Source organism: Motacilla alba, chromosome 26 (assembly GCF_015832195.1).
Source record: "Motacilla alba alba isolate MOTALB_02 chromosome 26, Motacilla_alba_V1.0_pri, whole genome shotgun sequence".
Lineage (NCBI taxonomy): Eukaryota > Metazoa > Chordata > Aves > Passeriformes > Motacillidae > Motacilla > Motacilla alba.
The window spans coordinates 4,272,905-4,297,847 of record NC_052041.1 but is presented as its reverse complement, the minus strand read 5'-3'; the positions used below and the strand labels follow the sequence as shown (position 1 = coordinate 4,297,847).

At 52.9% G+C, this 24,943-nt stretch overlaps 1 protein-coding gene and 1 long non-coding RNA gene across 2 annotated transcripts; one reads left to right on the top strand and one right to left on the bottom strand.

Moving 5' to 3' along the window:
- Positions 1–6,176: 6,176 nt before the first annotated feature.
- On the top strand, positions 6,177–24,191 carry APOBEC2 (apolipoprotein B mRNA editing enzyme catalytic subunit 2). Its single transcript, XM_038162384.1, has 6 exons — positions 6,177–6,281; positions 7,553–7,761; positions 8,333–8,471; positions 19,293–19,450; positions 22,715–23,256; positions 23,654–24,191. The coding sequence occupies exons 2-5, from the start codon at positions 7,589–7,591 to the stop codon at positions 23,247–23,249; spliced, it is 1,005 nt and encodes a 334-aa protein (XP_038018312.1). The 5' UTR covers positions 6,177–6,281; positions 7,553–7,588; the 3' UTR covers positions 23,250–23,256; positions 23,654–24,191.
- LOC119711808 lies at positions 21,212–22,785 on the bottom strand. The gene is made up of 2 exons (XR_005259759.1): positions 22,678–22,785; positions 21,212–22,577 (listed from the first exon to the last, which is right to left on the bottom strand). It is a non-coding gene; the product is annotated as an uncharacterized LOC119711808 (long non-coding RNA).
- Positions 24,192–24,943: the final 752 nt, after the last annotated feature.

The following is a 24,943-nucleotide window of genomic DNA, read 5'->3' as shown; positions in this document are numbered from 1 at the left end:
TGCCTTTGGCCATTCAGATTTGGGATCGACCCCAGACAGAAGCAGGGTCTGGTGCCAAGGGAGATTCCGGAGCTGGAATTTGAGTCAAGTGTCTCCAAAAGTGGGTCACACCCCAAAATCCCTGAGATTTGTGGGAATAAAGGTTTCTCAAACCCCAAAATCCCTGAGATTTGAGGGAATAAAGGTTTTTCAAACCCCCAAACCCCTCAGTTTTATGGGAATAAAGATTTTCTAAACCAAAAACCCCCAACTTTTATGGGAATAAAGGTTTTTCAAACCCCAAACCCCCTCAGTTTTGTGGGAATAAAGGTTTTCCAAACCCCAAAACCCCAACTTTTATGGGAATAAAGGTCTCTCAAACCCCAAAGCCCCTGTGTTTTGTGAGAATAAAGCTCTTTCGAACCCTAAACCACCCAAGTTTTATGAGAATGAAGCTTTTTCAAACCCCAAAATACCTGAATTTTGTGGCAATAAAGCTCTTTCAAGCCCCCAAATCCCGCAAGTTTTGTGGGCAAAAAAAGATTTCCATACTCCAAACCCCCAAATTTTTATGGGAATAAAGGCTTTCCATACTCCAAAACCCCTAAATTTTGTGGGAATAAAAGTTTTCCTAGGTAATTTCCAGGACACAAAGTGAAAGGGAGTGGGCAGGAGCTGCGAGAACGCTCCTGTTTTTATCATTTCCCATTTTCAAACAGAATCCTTCCCCGCCAGGCACGTTTCCCTCGTTGGCACACGCCTGGAATCCTCAAGCCCTGGCTGGGATCCCACGGCAGGATCCCCTTCCTCTGCAGGGTTTTTTTCCTGTCCGTCCACGCCGTGCTTTATTTCTGCCCCCGATATTTGGGATTCTCCCCGGGAGGAGCCGCAGGGGCCCAGGGGAGCTGCAGGGAGCTGCCCTCGGTTTCCCATCCTGGTGGAACGGGAGCTGGAGCTGCCCAGGACTGGGCTCAGCCCCTCTGCAAGCAGCAGAACCTGTGAGAAATGGATTTGTAAAGAACCCTTCAAATCCGACAGAAAGCTCGCACAGTCTTGCATACCTTTATACAAGACATTTTTTTTATATTTTTGTGTATTTTGTGTCTTTTTGTGTATTTTGTATCTTTCTGAAATGAGGCGTGCTGACTGAAGAAGGCCGCGGAATAGAGACTACGTCGTTCAGAGGGAGATGGAACTAAAAATTAGTTTGAATAAGTTTGAAAAGATGCCCTGGCAAAAAGACCAGCTGTTTTAGAGAATTAGAACAGTGAAAGATGCACTGTGGCGGGACTAGGTGGGGTGAAAATGCGGGTGGTTGGAGTTAGAAGTAGAGCAATGTGCAGTAAAACAATGGGCAAGAGCCGGGGCCGCTGGATTCGCTCCTTTGGCCGCAGAGCGGCGGCTCCTGCGGGCAGATAAGGGCGAGCCCCGGGCAGCGTTATCACAGGAGGCAGCTCCTGCCGGCCCCTTGCAGCTCCTGCCAGCCCCTTTCTGTCCCCTCCAGCCCCTTTCTGTCCCCTCCAGCTCCTTTCTGTCCCCTCCATTCCCTTCCAGCCCTCTCCAGCCCCATTCTGCCCCTGGCGCCCCTTCCAGCCTCTTCCAGGCAGCTCCAACCCCTTTCCATCTCCCCTTTCCGCTCTCCCCCTTTTCCATCCCTCCTTTCCATCCTCCCTCTCCATCTTCCCCCTTTCCATCTTCCCCCTTTCCATCTCCACCTTTCCATCTCCCCCCTTTTCCATCCTCCCTTTCCATCTTCCCCCTTTCCATCTCCCCAATTTTCCATCCCCCTTTCCATCCCCCCTTCCATCCCCCCTTTCCATCCCTTTTCCTTTCCCCTTTTCCATCTCTCCCTTTCCCTCTCTCCCTTTCCATCCCCCCTTTCCATCCCCCCTTTTCCATCCTCCCTTTCCATCCCTCATTTCCATCCCCCTCTTTTCCAATCCCTGTGCTCCCCAGCCCAGCCTGTCCCTCAGGCAGGGTTTCAGAGCACACCAAAACTGAATTTCATCCCCAAAATCGACCCTAAATTGTCAAAACTTCCCTCTAGCAGGGAGAAGGTGGAGATCCAGCTCCCTGCTCACTCCACAGCCAGCCTGAAGAGCTGGGGGCTTTTCCACACGGAAAAACCCCAAAACCCCAAGTGACCAGATGGAAATGCCTGCATCCCTTCATATGATCCAGGATTTTTATGTCTGATCACAAAAAAAAAAGCCAAAACCAAAAACAAACAAAAAAACCCAAAGGAAAAAAAACCCCAAAAACTAAAAAAAAAAACAAAACAAAAACAAAAACAAAAAAAACCCCCACCAAAACAAACAAAAAAACACCAAAAACAACCCCAAAACCCCTCAAAATTAAAAAAAAAAAATAGAAGTATGGCAGTGCTTTGGTTTGGTTTTTTTTTTCCTGCCGCAGTGCCGGGGCTGGCAGGTCACAGGGATGGCCACCAGGGTCCTGCCTGTCCCTGCCACGTCCTTGGTGGCAGCCAGGCGCGTCCCCATCCCCATCCCCATCCCCATCCCGCCTTTATTGCCGCTGTAAATCAGGGAAGCTCCGCCGCCTTCCCGGAGCTCTGCAGATTTATGCCAGGAGCTGACCCTGCATCTCTATTTCCAAATCTAGGGCGGATTGAAATATGCTGCTTCTCAATAATGGATTCCGGTTAACGGGGGCCTTTCTATTTGAGCAATTCATCTCGCACGGAGCCAGCCCCTCCGGGCACGGCGTGCGGGGGTTGCTGAGAGCAGGAAAACAACCAGCGCTGTGTGAGCCGGCTCTGCTCTGCGTGTCCCGCACGCTGCAGGGATGCAGCGCAGCCAGGCTCCCAAATCCCCGCGGCCCCAGCCCTGGGGTGGACACGGTTCCGCTGCAGAGCAGCCGCAGCTCGGCCTGGGTTGCTGACAGATCGGCCAAGGCTGGAATATCGAGGGGAAAATCCATGGGAAGGGGGGAAAGGCTGGGGAAAAATCTTTCCAGAGCATTCCCAGGGCTGTTCACTGCTCCAGCACATGTTCCTTGGAGGAACCCCAAGGGCATCACACACATCCCTCGGGGTGGCTGGGATGGATCTGTGCCACAGGTAAGTCCAGGCTGACTCCGGCACTGATGGTGCCACCAAAGGCTCTTCCCAAACCTGATCCTGCTCTTTCCCCAGCCCTGGGGTGGACACGGTTCCGCTGCAGAGCAGCCTCAGCTCGGCCTGGGTTGCTGACAGATCAGCCAAGGCTGGAATATCGAGGGGAAAATCCATGGGAAGGGGGGAAAGGCTGGGGAAAAATCTTTCCAGAGCATTCCCAGGGCTGTTCCCTGCTCCAGCACTGCAGGAGGGCACAACACACATCCCTTGGGGTGGCTGCGCATGGACTCGTGCCACAGGTAATTCCAGGCTGGCTCAGCCCCCAAAACCTTCCCAAACCTGATCCTGCTCTTTCCCCAGCCCTGGGGTGGACACGGTTCCACTGCAGAGCAGCCTCAGCTCGGCCTGGGTTGCTGACAGATCAGCCAAGGCTGGAATATCGAGGGGAAAATCCATGGGAAGGGGGGAAAGGTAGGGAAAAAATCTTTTCAGAGCATTTTCAGGGCTGTTTACTGCTCCAGCACGTGCCCAGGGCAGGAGGAACCCCAAGGGCACCACACACATCCCTCGGGGTGGCTGGGATGGATCTGTGCCACAGGTAAGTCCAGGCTGGCTCCGGCACTGATGGTGCCACCAAAGGCTCATCCCAAACCTGATCCTGCTCTTTCCCCAGCCCTGGGGTGGACACGGTTCCACTGCAGAGCAGCCTCAGCTCGGCCTGGGTTCCTGTGAAGTCATCCAAGGCTGGAATATCGAGGTGTAAATCCACGAGAGCAGGAGAAAGGCAGGGCTGAGCTGGAGGAAACCTTTCCAGGGCATTCCCAGGGCTGTTCCCTGCTCCAGCACTGCAGGAGGGCACAACACACATCCCACAACACACATCCCTCGGGGTGGCTGTGCATGGACTCATGCCACAGGTAATTCCAGGCTGGCTCAGCCCCCAAAGCCTTCCCAAACCCGATCCGGCTCGTTCTCTTTTCCCTCTCACCATCTCCTGCCAAATTTCAGCTTCATCCCCACCCAATAAACGCGGGGAGAGAGGCTCCAGGCCAGCAGGTCCCACAGCCTCGTGCCCAGCAGGGAATGGGACCTGCTGGGAGTTACCTGGGGCAAAGCTCAGCCCATTGCTCTGTGCACCTCAGGTCTCCCTGGGAATGAACCAGGAAGGAATTGTTCCCTGGCAGGGTGGCAGGCCCTGGCACGGGGTGCCCAGAGAAGCTGTGGCTGCCCCCAGATCCCTGGAAGTGTCCAAGGCCAGGCTGGACAGGGCTTGGAGCAGCCTGGGGTGGTGGAAGGTGTCCCCTGCCCATGGCACGGGGTGGCACTGGGTGATCCTTAAGGTCCCTTCCCACCCAAACCATTCCATGACTCCCTGATCCTGTTCTTTGCCCTAAAGCTCAGCAAAGACACAACTTTTAGGCCTGGAACTGCCCCTATTATTTTTTCCCTCCTCCCATTTTCTGTTCCCCCATCACCAGCAGCATTCCCAGCGTCACACATTCACAGATCCTCGGGATTTGACCCTCAGCTTCTCCATCTTCCAGCACATCCAATTCCAAACCAGCCTGGGCACACTCCTGCCAAACCATCCAGCAACTGTGGGACTGGGCTTGTACCCAGGGGGACAAAAATTTCCAGCTGAAAATTGTCAAATTTGGTGCATTTTGCCAGGGGCTGGTGGAGGCAGCAGGGGCTGACTGGGATGGAAACCATTCGGGCTCTTTTAGGAGCTGCACGGTTCCATGACACAAATTTCCAGTCACAAATAGCAACAGGCTCTGGGAGGAGATGCAGGAGGCTGGGGCGTGATTAATGAGCTCTGCATCTGCCGCTGGAACTGGGAATTCCACTGGACCAACCCACGGCAGGGCAGCATTCAGGCTGGCTGAAAATCTGGCTTTTTACAGGAGTTTTTTCCCCATTTTCTTTCTCCTCCCACGAAAAAAAATCATTTCCTTGGGAGTTGAGTAAAAGAGGAGATTTTCCTGATTCCCGTTGCAGCAGCAAAATCCCAGTGTGTGAGGAGCCAGCCCTGCTCCTGCCTCCATGAAATCCAGGTAATGACCCAGAACTGCTGGGAATTAAGTGTTTCATTTTGCCAGCCCTACCAGACAGCTCCCTAATGGAAATTGATTTCTGGCTTTTCCCTCTGCCATTTTACACACCCGTGGAACAGCTTCCCAATGATTGCCCCTGGGCCCACCCCAAACTCCTGGAGATTGTTCCAGGGCTCCAGCACCCCAAATTCTGGGCTCCACCATCCCGAATTCCCAGAGATTGTCCCCAGGTTCCACCATCCCAAACTCCTGGAGATTGTCCTGGGGCTCCAGCACCCCAAATTCCCAATGACTGTCCTCAGGCTCCACCATCCCGAATTCCCAGCGATTGTCCCCAAGCTCCAGCACCCCAAACTCCCAGTGACTGTCCCCAGGCTCCAGCACCCCAAATTCTGGGCTCCACCATCCCGAATTCCCAGCGACTGTCTTCAGGTTCCAGCATCCCAAACTCCCAGGGATTGTCCCCAAGCTCCACTACCTCAAGCCCCCAGTGACTGTCCCAGGGCTCCAGCATCCCAAAGTCCAAGCAATTGTCCCCAAACTCCACTATCCCAAATAACAAACAATTGTCCCCAAGCTCCACTATCCCAAATTCCAAACAATTGTCCCCAAGCTCCAGCATCCCAAATTCCAAACAATTGTCCCCAAGCTCCACTATCCCAAATTCCAAACAATTGTCCCCAAGCTCCACCACCCCAAACTCCCAGTGACTGTCCCCAGGCTTCTGCACCCCAAACTCCCAGCAGCTGTCCCCAAACTCCAGCACCCCAAACTCCCAGTGGCTGTCCCCAGGGCTCCTGCACCCCAAATTCCCAGCGGCTGTCCCCAAACTCCAGCACCCCAAACTCCCAGCGGCTGTCCCCAGGGCTCCTGCACCCCAAATTCCCAGCGGCTGTCCCCAGGGCTCCTGCACCCCAAATTCCCAGCGGCTGTCCCCAGGGCCCCACCACCCCAAACTCCCAGCGGCTGTCCCCAAACTCCACCACCCCAAACTCCCAGCGGCTGTCCCCAGCAGGAGCTCCCGGTTTAATCAGATCCAGCCCCAGCTCTCCGCCCAGTTTGGGGCTGTTTGGGCAGAACCCGGCTGCAGCTGCGGCACTCGGGGATCGCAGCCCGTCCTGGATGCCCCAGCCCTTCCCTCGGCCAGGCAGAGCGAGGCACTGACCCAGGTAAGGCTCAGGCAGCTGAGAAAAACCAAAAGAGGGTTTTTCAACCCTCCCTCACCTCTGCAGCCCCAAAGGAACTGGGGGAAATCCGGTATTTTCCCATATTCCGTTCCTGCGGGGTGTGGGGAGCAGAACATGGCGGGGCTGGGTGACATTTGAAGCAGAGCTGAATTTGTCACTTTTCAGCTCTTTCCTGGTTCTGTGGGTACTTTGAGAGAGCCATAAATTGTCAGGTGAAGGAGTTGTTGGTTGAGGTGGCGCCCGGGGAGTTTGTTCCTCGGTGAGGTGGGAACTTGGCATTCCCAAGCATGGTGTGGTGACAATTATAACAATTAGCTAATTAGCTGAGTGTGCAGCAGAGTGTTAATTGTGACCTGAAATGCCAAGCAGAGCCTGTGGAGGTCAGTCCCATCCCCTATTCCCGTTTCCCTGGGCAGTGCTCCGGGACGTTTCCCTGGCTCGGGGACTGCTCCGTGCCCGCTCCTGCATTCCTAAACCCCAAACCTTCCCAGGTGCTTTCTGTGCCCTGCTGACAGCTCAGAACTGCGCTGCTGGCAGCTCCTGCCTGGCATTCCTGACGAATCTTAATGGGGGTTTCATTCCTGGATGGATCCTGAGGGAAGGGGAATTCGGGGAGGATGGAAGAGCGGCAGGTTTGGAGCTCTGCAGGGGAAGATGCAGGACAGACACTGAATTCTAGATGTGTCCTGGTCTTACCCGGCATTGTGTGGGGACATTTTTGTTATTAAAGAAAATTTCCCTTGGTTTTCTGCAAAAGGAAGTCCGTGAGCAAATTCAGAGCCTCCCCCTGTGCCGAGGTGAGAGCTCTCTCTGCTGTGGGTTCCTGGAGCACTTCAAGCTGCTGGAAGGATTTTTCTGTTGTAGACCTCTTTTAAAATAGAAATTAAAATAGAAATCCACGTTGAAAAATCATGGGGAAGTGTGGATGGAGTTTGGGTTTTCATCCTCAGGGCAGCAGAGAAGGGGGAGCAGCTCCAGGAGGCCCCTCAGAGCCTGCCAGCCCCAGGAGCAGGGATGGGGCCAGCCCTCACAATCCTCCCACCTCACCAGAATATTGCAGGGAGCTGCGAAAGAGTGGGAAAATCAGGGGAGAAAACATCCCAGACAGGAATAATCCCCATTTCTGAGAGGGGCGGAGAGGGCTGAACACATTAAATCCTTTCCCCTGCCTCAGGGGCTGAAGAGCAACATGGAATTAGGGATGGAAGTCGCGGAAAAGTCCTTTAAAAGTGATGCTGTCATTTTGCTTTTAGCAGGAAAAAAAAGCAGTTTCAAGGCCCTGAGGGAGGATGTGGGCTTACACCGTGGGCTTCACCGTCCTGCCCCACGTTGGAGGATTCCTTGGCTGGTTCCTGAACAGGAAGGAAATCCCAGCGTGGTACGAGAAGCTGAAAAAGCCTTCGTGGTGCCCGTCCCGCAGAGTGTTCCCTGTGGCCTGGACCGTGCTGTACACGGGCATGGGGTGAGTGCTGCCTCCCGTCCTGCTGGCCCTGAGCCCTGCCAGCTCTGCCCCAGCTTTGGGGGTCCTGTCCCCGCCAGGTGTGAGCCTGCTGGCGGGGACACAGCCTGGGGAAAGGCCACCACCAGCCGTGGCACTGGGCAGGGGGCAGGGGCCACTTTGGTGGGACAGGGGAGGTTTGGGAGGAGTGAGGGCCGGGGAATTGTGGAATGGAATCATGGAATGGCCCGAGCTGCGAGGGGATCGTCCAGTGCAGCTCCTGCTCCTGCACAGACACCCCAAAATCCCACCCTGGGCATCCCTGGAGAAGTGTCCAAACTCTCCTGGAGCCCTGGCATCCTCGGGGCCGTGCCCATTCCCTGAGGAGCCTGGGTGGTGCCCAGCAGCCTCTGGGGGAAGAACTTCCCCTGATCTCCACCCTGAGCCTCCCTGTGCCCTGTCCCTGCTCCCCGCGAGCAGCTCAGTGCCCGACCTGGACCCTGCCGTGCTGCAAATCTCTGCTGCGGGAAGCACTCGTGCTGGAGGGACTCTGTCCCTGCCCCGGGTGGCACTGACGGGTGTCCCCTCCTCACAGCTACGCCTCCTACCTGGTGTGGAACGACCTGGGTGGCTGCAGCAGCAAGGCCATCGTCCCCCTGGGGCTCTACGGGGCTCAGCTGGCGCTCAACTGGGCATGGCCGCCTTTGTTCTTCGGCGCCCACAACCTGAACATGGTAATGGGGCTTCCCTGCCGGCTTTGGGGCGCTCTGGGGCCGTGCTGAGGGGAACCATGTGGGAATTGGGGGCTGCAGCCACTCCTGCCCAATGGTATCAGCCCCCTCCAGCCTCGCCCCGCTGCGATAGCCGGGGCGGGGGATCGGGGTGGCAGTGCCAGGGCTGCACCCCCCAGTTAAGGGTCGGGGCTGGGAGATAAAGCCCTTTGTGGGGTCACACCCTGAGTGACAACAGCACTGTCACATCCCTGGGGGGAGCAGCTCCCGGGGGCTTATCGGGCACGGCCAGGGCGGGGCTGGGCACTGCCACACCCGGGCTGGGCCACCAGGCTGTGCCTCAGGTGCCAAGGCCTGAGGTGGCAGAGGCACAGCTGGGGACTCGCCTGTCCACCTGGATTTTGTCTCTCTGGGGGTGAGAGTTGGAGAGTTTGTTCAGTGGCCAGCAGCACGAGCAGGTTGTGTCAGCAGAGGGGACACTGGCCACGAGCAGGGCGCTCATCTGTGGGATGCCATAATGAGCAGAGATGAGCACATTAATTACTCATGGTGTGACACACTCAGATGTCACTGATCAGAGCCCAGGGACAGCATCCTGGGGGTTGGGGTCTCTCCAGTGGCATCCTCCCAGCCCTGTCCCAACTTCCCCACCTGTACCCGGGTATTTTGGAAAGTTTGTTCACCACGAGCAGGTTGTGTCAGCAGAGGGGACACTGGCCACGAGCAGGGTGTTCATCTGTGGGATGCCATAATGAGCAGAGAATTACTCATGGTGTCACACAGGTGTCACTGATCAGAGCCCAGGGACAATATTGGGGGTCGGGGTCTCTCAGTGGCATCCCCCCATCCCTGTCCCAACTTCCCCACCTGTACCCGGGTACTTTGGAAGGTTTCTTCACCACGAGCAGGTTGTGTCAGCAGAGGGGACACTGGCCACGAGCAGGGTGCTCATCTGCAGGATGCCATAATGAGCACATTAATCACTCGTGGTGTCACTGATCAGAGCCCAGGGACAATACTGGGGGTCGGGGTCTCTCAGTGGCATCCCCCCAGCCCTGCCCCAGCTCCCCCCGTACCGGGGGCAGCACGGGGGGCCGGGGCTCACCTCTGTCCCCTGCCGCAGGCTCTGGTGGATGTGCTGTGCCTGGACGGGCTGGCGCTGGGCACGCTGTGCTCCTGGTACCGCATCAACCGGCTGGCAGCGCTGCTGCTGCTGCCCTACCTGGGCTGGCTGGCCATGGCCACCTGCCTCACCATCCGCATCTGGAGGGACAACCCCGAGCTGAAGTCGGGCAAGAGCGACTGAAATCCTGTTTTGTGTCCTCGACCGGCCTGATGGGAATGGAATTGTCAGGGAGCGCCGATGAGGAGGAGGGAGAAATGATGGATTTGACTTTATCTGATTAGAAGGCTAATTAATTACTTGATTTTATGTTCTATTATTCTATATGATACTATATTACATTACATTTAAATTGAATCTGCTAAGCACTCAATTCTGCATTTAAGTGCACAGAATTTTGTCCAGTCCTGACTCACACACACTCTTGGCCCTGACAGGCCAAGGAAACAAAACTCCATCACCCTGGGTACACAGCCTCCACATTGCATCCTGCTTTGGCACAAACACAGGCACAGCGAATGATAAGAAGTCTTTTTCCTTTCTCTGAGGTTCAGAGAATGTGAAACTCAGAAATATTCTTGGGAAGAGCTGTGCCTTGCTTTTCTCTGTGAAGAGAAATGTGGCTGCAGAGGTGAACCGAGGTGTAACAATTTCAGGGGTTCATTTTGGGATTTGCCTCCTCCTCCTTCTCCTCCCAGCTCCATGGGGAGAGGTTTGCACCATTCCTTCCATTAATGGGGTTTTCTCCGGCAGGTTTGGGGGCTCCAGCTGATTTTTCAACGTGGATTTCTATTTTAATTTCTATTTTAAAAGAGATCTATGACAGAAAAATCCTTCCAGCAGCTTGAAGTGCTCCAGGAGCCCACAGCAGAGAGAGCTCTCACCTCGGCACAGGGGGAGGCTCTGAATTTGCTCACGGACTTCCTTTTGTAGAAAACCAAGGGAAATTTTCTTTAATAACAAAAAATGTCCCCACGCAACGCAGGGTAAGACCAGGACACATCCAGAATTCAGTGTCTGTCCTGCATCTTCCCCCGCAGAGCTCCAAACCTGCCGCTCTTCCATCCTCCCCAAAGGGCCTTAATGCCCCCAGGTCAAATTCCAGCAGCCGATTGTTTGAATTCAGGAATAATTCAGGCTGGGAACCCCTCACTGCTGCCAGCATCCCCCAGAGCAGAGCTTGGGCACACACCTGGCAAATCCCATCTCCTCTGCTGGGACCAAACCAAAATGGCCTTCACCTCTGCACACCCATTTTTAAAGAACTTGCTTGATTTTGTTTTATTATTTTTTTAAATAAATAGATTTTTTTTTTAAAATGACCTGATTTTTTAAAGAAATTACATGATTAAAATATATATATATAGCTTGATTTTTTTAAAAAGAAATTACTCCATTTTTAAAAGAAATTACTTTTTTTAAGAACTTGATTTTTTAAAATTATTTGATTTTTTAAAGAAATTACTTTATTATTAAAAAGAAACTTCTCATTTTTTAATTTTTTTTTCTCTTTGTGCTGTTGCTTTGTGTTCCTGTATGCCCTGGTTTGTGCTTCAGCTCTTTATCTGCCAGCAGGGCTGGGTTTTGCTCTGCTGCTGGATGGAGATTGGGCTCTGCCTCCTGTTTGGGGAGCATCCCACTCCTTCCCCTCCTTGCAATGAGCAGCCCCCAAATGCTTCTCCCAAGAGGAAATTCCTCTCTTCCACCTCGCTGTGCCATTCCTCAGCAGAACTGAAAACTCACACCAGTGCTTTGAAGAAAACACTTCATTTTATTAGTTTTTTCCCAAGTACAGAGACACGAGAGTATGTAAAATTTGTGAGCCTGCCCCCACTGCCTCGAAGGTTGTAATTAATTATGAAATTGGCAAAAAGCCCCAGGCAGAATCTGTCAGGTGCAGTGCCAGGGCCTCCTCCTGGAGCATTTCCGCGCCTTTATTGGTCAGGAAAGGTTAAAATAACAGGAATTCCAAAGGGATGGGGTGGGATCAGACACAAGGGGTGCATGGACTCATCCTTGTCCACCCCTTTCCCTGGAAACCTGAGTTCTGGGGTCTCCAGAATGAATTGATATCATCTTTAATTGCTAAAAGCATTAAATGCAAAGAGAAAGGACATGTGAATCTTCCTCCCAGCACTGGCTGTAATCGGGGCTGTAATTAATTGGGGCTGTAATTGGAGGTGGGAGGGCTCAGCTGGGGCTGTAACATAAATTGTATTTGCTTTGAATAAAACGAGCCGTTGGTTCTTCGGAGAATAAATAAATAAATGAATAAATAAACAAACCCGAGTTCTTCTCGCTGGGCTGGTTTGGGGTGAGGCTCCCAAAAGCTCCAGGGATGCAGGGAAGGGATTTGGGAAGGCTCCAGAGGTGGATTCATCCTTGGGGCACGTTGGGTTTGGAACCCAAAAAGTGCCCAAAGTCCTCCTTGGGGACACCCCTGTGACATCCCTGTGCCACCAGCCCAGCTCTGAGGTGAGCGGGACAATTCCTGCCTCTGGGACCCCCCTGGCCCCCATTTTTGCCATGATATTTTCTGAAAAATCCCTTTGCCAGGATTTTTTTCCTCCTGAGAAGCCTCAGAGGAAAAGAAAACCAACAATTACCTGTGCAGCAGATGTGTCTTTGATTGGTCCATGCTGGCTGTTTTTAATTAATGACCAATCAAAGATCCAGCTGGGTCAGACTCTGAGAGTCACCAACTTCTGTCATCATTCCTTTCTGTTCCTGTCCAGCTGTCTGATGGATCCTTTCTCTCCATTCTTTTAGCACAGTTTTAATACAGCATTTTTAATATAATATCTATCAGAACAGAATAAATCAGCCCTCTGAAACACGGAGTCAAGGTTCTCATCTCTTCCCTCGTCCTGCAACACAGCCACACCCATCCAGCTGGCTTTTGGGAGAGGCTGGATGTTCCTGGATCCAGCTGGGCAGAGCTGGGGGCTCAGCACCACGAACCCCAGAGCTGGCAGCAGCTGGAATTTGTAGTTCCTCGTAAAATTTGGTGATTCTGTCATTTGGATCAGTTATTTGCCCTCCCTCGGCTCGGGATTTCTCTCCCCAGGGTGGTGGGTCCCAAGGAAAAGCTGCAGGAAAAGGCTGGGAGCAGGAGCAGCCCCACAAAGCCCTGCCAGCAGCACTGGGGACACCAAAAACTGCTGGGAAAAACCAAAAAATATTAAAAAAAAAAGAGATCCTCTAACACTTCGGGGCTTTCTTTTCTGTGATACCACTGCTCTTATTCACAGCTTCTGTGTCTCCCGGGAAGCTCCTCATGCCAAAGGACAAATGTCAATTATTTCTCCCTCAAATGAAGGTGGGGTCTGGCTGCACGCTGGATTTGGGGGAGCTCAGGCTGATTTTGGCTCTGTCCATCCTGTCCTCAGGGAACTGGCATGAGCAGGGCCATCCACAGAAGGCAGGAGGGATTAAAGAAGCCTTTATCTCCTTTTGGAAAAGGGGAGAGAATTATTTAAATCTCATTTAAATTGATGGCTCCAGATCTGGCTCCTACCTGCAACTCTTTAATAACATTTCCAATTAAATAGATGAATGCATATTTGATCAGCTTTCATAAATTGGGTCGATTTCCTCTTCCCACTTTTTTCTGCAGGCGAAGGAAAATCTGAAATTAAGATTAATAGATTTTTTTTTCCATGTGTGCCCTCCCCATTTCCCAGCTGCTGGGACTGGCTGCCTTGTTCTTCTTTTCCTTCCAGTTTCTCCTCCTTCCAGCCCACCTGTCAGTGCAGAAGGAGCTTTTCTTTGCCTCCTGCCTCTTCTCACAGGCAGCAAAAATATCAAATATTCTCCCTGTGCTATCCAGAGCAACTTGAAATCAATTGGGAAAATTAAATTCAGCGAGACACCCTCCTGTATTAATATTTAAAGCATCATTTGGTGCATTTGCTGTTTAAACAGATACACTGCACCCCCTTGCATAAAAATAACTTTAATGACATTTCAAAGTCGTCTGGAGGGTTTCTTGCCCAGACTGTGCAGCGCAGCCCCAAAGCAGCCTTGGTTTCACAGAACCCTGGAATGGTTTGGGAAGGGAAGGGAAGGTTTGGGAAGGGAACTTAAGGATCACCCCCTGGCAGGGGCAGGGACCCCTCCCACTGTCCCAGGTCGGTTCAAACCCTGTCCAAGCTCTGTTTGTCCAGCCCCAACCCCAGATTTGCCTTTGGAATGGGCAAATCCTTTTCCCCCTTTCCTTTCCCCCTTTTCCCTTTCCTTTCCCCTTTTTCCTTTCCCCCTTTTCCCTTTTTCCTTCCCCCTTTTTCCTTCCCCCTTTTCCCTTTCCTTTCCCCTTTTTCCTTTCCCCCTTTTCCCTTTTTCCTTCCCCCTTTTCCCTTTCCTTTCCCCCTTTTCCTTCCCTCTTTTCCCTTTCCCCCTTTTATCTTTCCCCTTTTTCCTTCCCCCTTTTATCTTCCTCCTTTCATCTTCCCCCTTTCCTTTCCCTTTTTCCTTCCCCCCTTTTATCTTTCCCCTCTTTCCTCTCCCCCCTCTCACCCCACAACCCACAGCTGCCCCAGCACTGCCGCAGCTCTCCCTGATCTCCCTCCCTGGAGCTGCTCAAGCACCCCCCAAGCTGCCACCCAGCGCTTGTCACCTCCACGCAGGTGACGCAGCCTCTCTGCCCCAGCTCTGGTGCTGCAGGACACAAATCCCTGTGCCCGGAGCTCTCTCTCCAGCAGAGCTGCTGGCAGGGAGCTGAGCAGGAGCTGCAGCCCTGCTGGGAGCTGTCATTAACCCCACTCGGGCTCGGAATTGATTGGGGAGGCAGCAGCGCCTGCCAAGGCTCCTCAGGGGCCAGGCTGGGATGGATGGAAGGTGAGCAGGAAGCCAGGGTGCCAGGCTGGGATGGATGGAAGGTGAGCAGGAAGCCAGGGTGCCAGGCTGGGATGGGTGGGAGGTGAGCAGGAAGCCAGGGTGCCAGGCTGGGATGGATGGAAGGTGAGCAGGAAGCCAGGGTGCCAGGCTGGGATGGGTGGGTGGAAGGTGAGCAGGAAGCCAGGGTGCCAGGCTGGGATGGATGGAAGGTGAGCAGGAAGCCAGGGTGCCAGGCTGGGATGGGTGGGTGGAAGGTGAGCAGGAAGCCAGGGTGCCAGGCTGGGATGGATGGAAGGTGAGCAGGAAGCCAGGGTGCCAGGCTGGGATGGATGGAGGGAAGGTGAGCAGGAAGCCAGGGTGCCAGGCTGGGATGGAGGGATGGGAGGTGAGCAGGAAGCCAGGGTGCCAGGCTGGGATGGAGGGATGGGAGGTGAGCAGGAAGCCAGGGTGCCAGGCTGGGATGGAGGGATGGGAGGTGAGCAGGAAGCCAGGGTGCCAGGCTGGGATGGAGGGATGGGAGGTGAGCAGGAAGCCAGGGTGCCAGGCTGGGATGGATGGGAGGTGAGCAGGAAGCCAGGGTGCCAGGCTGGGATGGGTGGAAGGTGAGCAGGAAGCCAGGGTGCCAGGCTGGGATAGATGGATGGGAGGTGAGCAGGAAGCCAGGGTGCCAGGCTGGGATGGGTGGATGGAAGGTGAGCAGGAAGCCAGGGTGCCAGGCTGGGATGGGTGGATGGAAGGTGAGCAGGAAGCCAGGGTGCCAGGCTGGGATGGATGGAAGGTGAGCAGGAAGCCAGGGTGCCAGGCTGGGATGGGTGGAAGGTGAGCAGGAAGCCAGGGTGCCAGGCTGGGATGGGTGGAGGGAAGGTGAGCAGGAAGCCAGGGTGCCAGGCTGGGATGGATGGAAGGTGAGCAGGAAGCCAGGGTGCCAGGCTGGGATGGGTGGAAGGTGAGCAGGAAGCCAGGGTGCCAGGCTGGGATGGATGGAAGGTGAGCAGGAAGCCAGGGTGCCAGGCTGGGATGGGTGGAAGGTGAGCAGGAAGCCAGGGTGCCAGGCTGGGATGGAGGGAAGGTGAGCAGGAAGCCAGGTGAGAGCGTCCCTCGCCTGGGGCTCAGCACAGCTGCAGCTCCTTCCAGCAGCGTCCGAACACGACACGAAAAGACAACACGGACACTGCTGCTCTCCAGGTGAACAAAAAAGAGAGAGCTTTATTTTCTGACTCCAACATTTATAGTTTTACAAAAGTGACAGTGGACTGGAGGGTGACAGTGCCACCTCTCCAATGACACTGGACAGACCAAGAGTCCATCAGTTCTCTCCTCCTCCATGAAAGAATGCAAAACAGAAGTTGTTTACAGAACTGTGTGTGAGAAAGTTTATTATAAGAATACAAACATCAGAAGGCTTAGCAAAGTCTTAAAAAATCAGGGTGACACAGCAGGATCTGGGCACTGCCCAGGTCAATCCCCTGGGACAGGAGGGTTTCCAGCCCTCCTTGAAACCCTTTTGGTGCTGAGGGAGGAGGACAGGGCCAGGTGAGAGCCCCGAAGGAAGGCAGGGAGGAAGGGAAGCTGTCAGTGTTTATTTATTTGTCCCGTGGTTACAGCTGGAAAGAGCAGGAGGGGGCTGGCTGCCAGACAGGGTCTCCAGGGAGACGTTTGTAGTGCCACCAGCTGTCCCCTCGGCATGGAGAGCACGGCTGAGCCATGACTCACCCAGCCAGGCTCCTATTTCACTCTCCCACCGATCCCAAAATGTTCCTCCGGCCCCACAGTGCCATAAAAGCTTTCCTGGCAGGGCCTGTGGCAGGCAGGTGTGGCTGATGGGGCAAGGGGACAGGCAGGTGAACTCCAGGAACTGCTGCTGCAAGGACAGGGACAGCCACGACCTGCAGGGGACACAGGGCTGCAGAGATCCCCGCTGGGGGACAAAAGCCACCAGAGCGCTCCGAGGAGCCTCTAAAGCCACTGAAGGAGCTGCTCTGCACCTGGATGGATGCAGGAACCTCAAACCCCAAAATTCCAGCAGAGCCTGGGAGCTTCTCCCAGCACAGGCTGTCCCTCAGGCTGTCCTGTGTGTCCCCTGTCACTGAGCTGTGATCCCCTGCAGGGCTGGGGCTGAGGGAGCTGGGAAGGGTTTGGAGAGTCCTGAGGGAGCTGGGAAGGGTTTGGAGAGTCCTGAGGGAGCTGGGAAGGGTTTGGAGAATCCTGAGGGAGCTGGGAAGGGTTTGGAGAATCCTGAGGGAGCTGGGAAGGGTTTGCAGAGTCCTGAGGGAGCTGGGAAGGGTTTGCAGAGTCCTGAGGGAGCTGGGAAGGGTTTGCAGAGTCCTGAGGGAGCTGGGAAGGGTTTGCAGAGTCCTGAGGGAGCTGGGAAGGGTCTGGAGAATCTCGAGGGAGCTGGGAAGGGTTTGGAGAATCCCGAGAGAGCTGGGAAGGGGCTCAGCTGGAGCTCAGGGGGAATTTCTGGCTCTGCACAACTCCCTGCCAGGAGGGCACAGCCGGGGGGGATTTGGGATTTTCTCCCAGGGAACAGGGACAGGAGGAGAGGGAACGGCCTCAGGCTGGGCTGGGGAGGCTCAGGCTGGAGATCAGCAGGAATTTCCTCATGGAAAGGGCTGGAAGGGGCTGCCCAGGGGGGTTTGGAGTGCCCATCCCTGGAGGTGGCACTGAGTGCTCAGGGTGGGGATCGGGCACAGGTGGCAGTTGATGATCCCAGAGGGATTTTATGAACAAATTCAGAGCCAAGTGGATAAAATTTGAAATCAGTGGGGACAGGGACAGCTGAGAGGAACCTCAACGCCAACTCTGCAATTTGGGGTCCCCTGGGTGCTGCTGGGAAGCCCCTCCTGAGACCCTGGGGACACATTTGGGGTCACAAGCAGCCACCAGAGCCCTCACCCACCCCCAGCTCCGACGCAGCAGCTCCGTGGTGCCCTTTTATATTTTTGGCTGCACTGGGGGGAGGATCATGGCTGCTCCAAGCACTGCCCTAGAAGGAGCTGGGGAGCAGCTGGGAAAGGCTGGAGAGAGGGGGAGCCTCGGTGCCACATTCCCCAGATTAGATTAGAGCTCAGCCCTCGGAGGGGCCAGGCTAAAGCCGCAGCAAAATTGGGACCCCAGCCATGAAGAGCTTCCAAAAATAAAGCAGAGTGGGTCAGAGGGACTGGAGAGGGGCTGAGATGCTGCTCGAAAATATCAGGATTAGGAGGAAATGAGCTGTCAGTCACTGGGAGAGGATTCCCACCCTAAAAGCAGCCCCTGAAATGTCAGAGGTGACAGCAATTGGACAGGGGAGGTGGAATTTGAGCGTTGTCACCACACAGGAGGCAAAACACCACCCCTGCCCAGCAGGAAAGTATTTTAAAGCTTAAAAATAAATAAAATCCTGCACCATGGAAGATATATGTTCCATGGATAGGATGTCTTGAAATTTGTCAAATCCTTGGTTGGGCTGTCACCACTGCCAGCTCTGTCACCTAAACAACAGCACCTAAACAACAACTCTTCAAAGGGGTGCTCTGTCCCCAAAAACTGCATCCCTGGTGGCACTGGAGAAAAGCTCCAAGGGATATCCAGCCCAGCAAAGGCAGGGTGAAGGCAAGGGAGCTGGGAAGAGCAGCCAGAATTAATTATCTGTGATAATTTGTTATTAATTTTCTCGGATAATAAATGACCTGCCTGATGGTGTGGATTTATTTCACTTTGTGATGGTGCAGCCTCCTCCCACAGCTCTAAAGAGCTGAATTTAACAGGATCACAAAGGCTCCAAAGCAGATATTCCCACTGATTTGATTTTTATGGAAAACCTCAAACTAAGAGCAGGTTTTTCCACTAATACTGACTGAATACTCCATCAGATACACCTGAATATTCCACATTTACTCAAAAGTTTGCTGGTGGAGGGTTCTGAGCAGAGCCCACAGGTTTGATTTCCAATGTGCTTTGATTCCAGAGTCCTGCACAGCCACACTTCTCCCACCTCCTTTGCCCCGTGGCATGGCCAGGATTGCTCCCTGGGAAAACCTCTCCCAGGTTTTTAACTCAACTCGGCTCAGGCAGGATTGGTACAAACTGTAAATGACTGAAATGGAGAGTGAGATGCTGGGAGAGCTTCATATAATCCTGAAGGGAACAAAAAAGAGAGGGAAAAGCCCCTCCAACCCAGCTCTACCCAGTGCACTGGGAACTCTGGAACACTCAGGAGGAAAACGCAGAACAATGGGAGAAGCAGCACTGCTGCCCACTGGGAATTCCAGCTGGGCTTTCAAATATTTGGGAGAAGTTCTGGCTTGGATTTACAGCTCCAAGAAGGAGATTTCCCCCTCAGAGTCCTGCATGGGCAGGGTGGGAGGAACCACAGGATGCTCTGGCTGATCCAGGAAGCCAAACCCACCAAAACCAGGGATTTTCCAGCAAAATGACCACGACCCTTTCCCCTCTTGCCTGGGCCAGAGCTGGTCCTTCAAGGTCAGCTGTGGAATCCACTGGCAGAGGAGGGAGAGGGCCGTGAGAGCAGGGAGTGCCCCGTGCCAGCCGTCTGTCACCCCACGGGATAAATACACGCCTGAGCTTCCAGGATTTTCCATCAGGGAAAATGATGGGCTCACCCCGCCCACTGAGAAGTTGTCACTTGGTTTGAAATTAAAAGGGGAGCAAAAGGGGCTGCTGAAAGGAGCTGGAGAGAGCAGGGGAAGGAGGTGACACCTGAGAGGCCTGGGTCACCCAACCCTGTCCAGCCCCTGCCGCCGCCGCCGCTTTGTTCCATATTTAGTTCCTGACAACTGTGCCTGGGGCAGGAACTCCCAGCTCTGTTTTCCCTCCTCCCTCGGCTCCCAGAGCTCTCAGAAATTGCTCTTTCCCTCTCCCAGTGGCCACAGCTCGCTCCCAGTGTCCTGGGGAAGATGGCAGAGAAGCAGGAGGAGCCCAGCAATGCCCAGAACGGGGAACCCGACAACGCCGAGGAGGGCGAGGGGAAGAAGAAGAAGGTGAAGAGGGAGGACCTGCCACCCTTTGAGATTGTCACAGGGTAAGAGATTGGGGTTTAAATATGGAACTGGGGGAGTTCAGTGAGCTCTGTCTCGGCTTTCAGGTCAGGCAACACAAGCAGCATCTTCTGCAGTGCGTTTCTGAAGAGTTCTGAAATGGTTCAGATTTATTGTGGGATTCTGTTCGAAGTTTCGCTGACTTTTAGAGGATGGACTCCCACCAGGCAGGCACAGGAGTGCACTTGTTTTTTAGGAGCAGCTCTGTTTCTGCAGTGCACTTGTTTTACAGGAGCAGCTCTGTTTCTGCAGTGCTGGTTCCCTCCCAGCCCCACTGACAGGATGGGGATGGAGGTGTTGGCTTTGATGAGAGCTCGGTATTGATTCCTTGCTGTGATCAATGGCTCTTGTCTGAGAGTTTCTCCACCTGCGGATCAGGAAAAACACCCCTGCTATGGCTGATTGGCTTGATGGGCCTGAGGAACAGATTTTTCAAGAGACCTAAAGGTTCACATTTTCAAGAGCTCCGCAGCCACAGCTGGAACCTGACTTTCATAAAGAAACCAAAAAGCCCAGCTTGCAGAAAGGCTCCAAAACAAGGGGCAGTTTTGAAGGCAGCAGGGCAGCAGGGAGCCTGGCCTTTGGAAAAGCAGGATATCACAGGGCTCTGGTGGAAGCTGAACTCTCAGCCATAATTGACAGCTGCAAGTAGGAAAAGCCCTGGGTGTCTGCTCCCTCCAAATGCTCCCTGGAGGAGCAGCAGGATGAGTCCTTCTCCCCTCATATTTCTCTTATCAGTCACCAAAGGAATGTCCCAGCAAATAAACCAACCCCAGGGTTTCTTCCAGCTCCTTAAAATTAAAGCTCAGGCCTCCAAAATATCCCCTGGAATCCCTCTGCCTGTGCCATGGGCCCTGCAGGTGAAATTTGGCTGCTTGTTCTGAGCAGGATGAGTGAGGCAGGACAGCAGCCCTGCCACAAAATTGGGTTCCATTCCTGCTCAGGGGAGGAAAAATCTCCATTCTCTTCTCAAAATGTGAAAAGAATCCCTTCTTGGGGCAGTCTCTGTCACACATAATCATAGAAATAAATTAGCAGGGGCTCTTAAGGAAAGAACATCCCTCAGCTAGGAATGGAGCTAAGGCACCAAAAATTGTGGATATAAACCACTGGGCCAAATTCTGAACACTTAAGACATGTCCTAAAATGAATTTTAATGAGGAAATTGGGTTTTCTAGCCCTGGAGCACTCAGCTTGCAGTTAGAAATGCTGAGGCACTGAGCAGGATGTCCAAACTTCCCTGCTAAGCCCAAGGCCCTGGGAAACCACGGCTGGAAAACTTCCTCAGCAGCATCCTGCAATGAAATCCTTTATTGGAACGCCACGGGTGTTCCAGGATTTGTCAGGATTTTCCACCCTGCAGAGGGGAGAGTGAGGCAGTGAAACAAAAATCCTAAAGGAGCCCCAAAGGGGTAGAGAAACCCCAGGGGATTTTTTTAGTTTCATTTGAAGGAGGACACCAGGAGCTCAGGGCAGGCCTTGCCCTGGGATCACCACGAGGGTTTTTCCAGTGATTTACAAATTCCCAGCCAATCAAGGCAGTTATGGGAGTGATGAGGAAACACAAGTGCAGCCAGGGAAGAAGCACTTAAACCCAATTATGTTGCATTTCAGCTTTAGCCCTCGGATTAGGGGCATCTCAGGACTCTCAGCCAAGTTCTCTCTCTCTGCTTACAGCTCCAGGAGGAGTCTGGCTTCCAGGAATCCCTGGGAAGCCAATTACTCTCTTTAAGAATATTATCCCATTTTTTTTTTTTTTTTTGGGTTAACACAGCCTGTAATCCCAATCTGGGAGCATTTCCTGCCACATTTATTTCCACTTTCCCCAGGTGTAAATGAGGCTTCTCGTTGGGATAATTCCCTGTTACTCTTTTAGATAATCCACATTTTTATTTCCTCATTAGATGTTTTCCTTCTCTCCTGTGTGACGGTGCCAGGGTCACACTGGGTAGCTGCTCTTTCCTCCAGCCCACTTGATTTCAGCAGCTTCAATCCCAGATTGAAGATTCTGCCTCAAAATTCAATTTTTTTTTTTGTCTCAATATGATCTATCACTTTGCTACCCTGGGAAAACTGATAAATTAGGTTGGAGCATGTAGAAATCCCTAAAAAATGGCATTTAATGATGCTTTTCAGGGGAGGTTTCAGTTTTGACCATTCCTATCCTCAGCTGAGCTGTGCCACCCCAGCCAGGTGTCAGAGCAGGGGTTTATATTGAGAACCTTGGGGGATTCAGTGCTGTGAAGAGTTTTTAAATTATTTCCATAAATATTTTCATTCTCCACAACCCCCTGCCAGGAGGCTGGAGCCAGCTGGGGGTCAGCCTCTTCTCCCAGACAACAGGATGAGGGGAGATGGCCTCAAATTGTGCCAGGGGAGGACATCAGGGGGAATTTCTTCGTGGCAAGGGTTGGAATGGGCTCTAATTGTTGTTTCTATTCCTTCTTGGAAGGTTATTAATTGAGCTAATGCAGATTCCAAAGTGCTGGGAGCAGAATGGAGGTGAACATCCCAGCTAAGCCCAGGCACACGCCGAGATAAGCAAGAAAATCCATCAGGAAGGGCTGGCTAAATGCAGCTCCCTGTCAATCCCTGAGTCAATCCATCCCGGAGCAGGCTGCTGCTGCTGCTTCAGCTGTTCCATGAAAACCCAGAGCCAACCTCGTCACTGCTGTGACCCCTTTGCTGTCAGAGAGTTAAATCAGGGATGAAATTCCCTGTGCCTCTGATGTATTTAAAAAGCTGATGTTACTGTGAAACCACTCGTTGCAGACATGGCTCTGGAATGGGTGTCTCATGCCTGCCCTTCAAAAAATCATTAATTACAGAATCCTCGGCCAAAAAGCACTCATTATCCAGGAGACCAAGCGGGAAATGTGCTATTCTTGGAAACATGTGCGTTTTCTCCCACTCTTTTCCATCCCTTTCCCTTCCCACCTCCAGAGCCATCCCGTGAGATGTTCCACCACGAGGTGATCTTGGAGTCACAGAAGGGAAGATGTGGACAATAAATTAAAAGAGTAGGTGAAGTTTATCAGCAGGGACTCCAGCAGGAAATCCACATTTTCACAGCAAGGTTGGATTTGATCCTGGATATTTTATAACCTAAACCTTGGAACACACAGAAATCGGGGGCGATGCAGTGATTTGCCCACGGGATTTGGGTCACGGGTAGAGGTGAGCCCAAAGTGTGACCCTTCCCTAAATCTACCTCTGAGCCTCCTCTCTGCTCTCCTCTCCTCTCCCAGGGAACGCCTCCCGGCCATCTTCTTCAAATTCCAGTTCAGGAACGTGGAGTACAGCTCGGGCAGGAACAAAACCTTCCTGTGCTACGTGGTGGAGACGCAGGGCAAGGAGCCGAGCCGGGGGTACCTGGAGGACGAGCACGCGGCCGCCCACGCCGAGATGGCGTTCTTCAACACCATCCTGCCCACGTGCCAGGCGGGTGCCCGCCACGATGTCACCTGGTACGTGTCCTCCAGCCCCTGCGTCACCTGCGCCCAGAGGATCTGCGAGGCCCTGCGCAAGAACAAGGGGCTGCGCCTCACCATCATGGTGGGCAGGCTCTTCATGTGGGAGGAGCCCGAGATGCAGGCGGCCCTCAGGAGCATGAAGGAGGCCGGCTGCAAGCTGAGGATTATGAAGCCTCAAGACTTTGAGTATGTCTGGAAGAACTTTGTGGAGCAGGAGGAAGGGGAGGAGGCCAAGTCCTTTGTGCCCTGGGAGGATATTCAGGAGAATTTCCAGTACTACGAGGAGAAGCTGGCGGAGATCTTGCACTGAGGGTCAGGTCAGTCAGGGGGTCACTCATTAACTCTCCTCTCTCTAATTTGGGTTCCAATTTCTCTTACTGTCAGCTGAATATTGCTAACAATCCCAGGCAGTGGCTTTCCCCTTCCAGGGGCTCCCCCACAGCACATTCCCAAAGATTTCATGCTTTTCTGTCTCCTCCTCCAGGAATAAAGAATAAAAAGCTTCCAGGGCCACCAGAACACCCCCATGTTCCCCACAGGGATGATGTTCAGGACAACAGGGAGAGGAATGGAGATTGAAGGGGATTTTACTGCCCCCCCCGAAGTCTAAAACACACCAATAAAGGAAATCCCAGTGGTTGCAGAATTCCCTTTTCTGTGGGGTACTGAAGAGTCACCTCTGAGTCTCTAGGACGTCTCTTTTTCCCTCCCCAGGATCAGAAAGGATCCATGAAGAGATGTGACAGACCTGGACACCTGGGACAGTCCTGCTTCCCAAAGCTTGGATTCCAGCAGGATGGGAACCAGCCTCTGGGAGACAAGGCCCTGTGGGACTCCCAACACACACATACACACAATCACAGACCTCTGGTGTTTGGGATTTTTTGGGTGTTTTTTGTTCCTCCCCCTCCCTGCCCCAACCAAACCCATGCTGCGGTGAAAGGGATGGCAGTGATCCACAGGCAGGCTGTGGGATCACATTCTGGGAATATTTCATGGGAAGAGACCTTAGGGCAAAGCTGCTGGTTAGATAAATGCATTAGAAAGGGGAAAAGAAAGGGATTTAAGGTGAAAAAGAAGTTTTCTCCCTCTGTTCTCCTCAATAGTCAGAGCTGTGATTTAATTCAGGGTCAACAGCTCTCTTCCAAGTCATGGTGGAGCCCAAGAACTCGGTATCAGACAATGCTGTTTGGGATATAAACCTGGGAAAAGCAGAGTGAAATAAAATGGGAAGCCACTGCAAATGCCAAAACACTGTTTATTCCTTCTTCTCTACTTGCAAGAAGTCCTAAATTGAACCTGACAAGTCTGAGTTCAAGGACATCCCGGGACAGCCACACAGGGAATATTTTGTAGCTGGGAAGGGAGAATTAAATGCCAAAAAATTTCCAGAGTACACACAAGTGTTGGAGAGCAGGATCATTTTCCATGTAAAACAAAGCTCACGGGGATGCCGTGAGTAAGGAACCAGAACAAAAACCCAGACACAAATAAAGGGGAAAGACTGAATCCATGAGCAGCCTCAATGCCTGTTCTGGATCAGCTCATTGCTCCAAATTCCTCTTTGTTGTTTTTCCCAGCTACAGCAATTCCCCAGCAAACAGGTTTACAAAATATGGGCAAGGAATAAGGAGAGTAAGGATAAAGACAAGCAGGATTTGCAGCAGCAAAAAGCCTCACAGAATCGAGTAAGCCAGTCCCTTCCCAAGGAATCCAATCAGGAACCCTGCCATGCTCCAAAATCCCCAACTCTTATGTCCCATTTTTTTATTTCTTCAACACGCCTGGCACTTTTCTGGGCATTCAGAATGACAGAAATCCAAAAGGTTTGTTATTGTGGGAGGGTTTAAAAACCAAACACAAAGGAAAAGTCAGTGGCAGTCCCTCAGTTTTGGAACAAACTCTTCCAGATCAGGAGTTTCCCATGGACCTCAGGAGCAGGGGTGGTACTGATTTGCTTTTGTTTTGGGTGACAAACACCAACCTTTGTGTAACACCTGGACT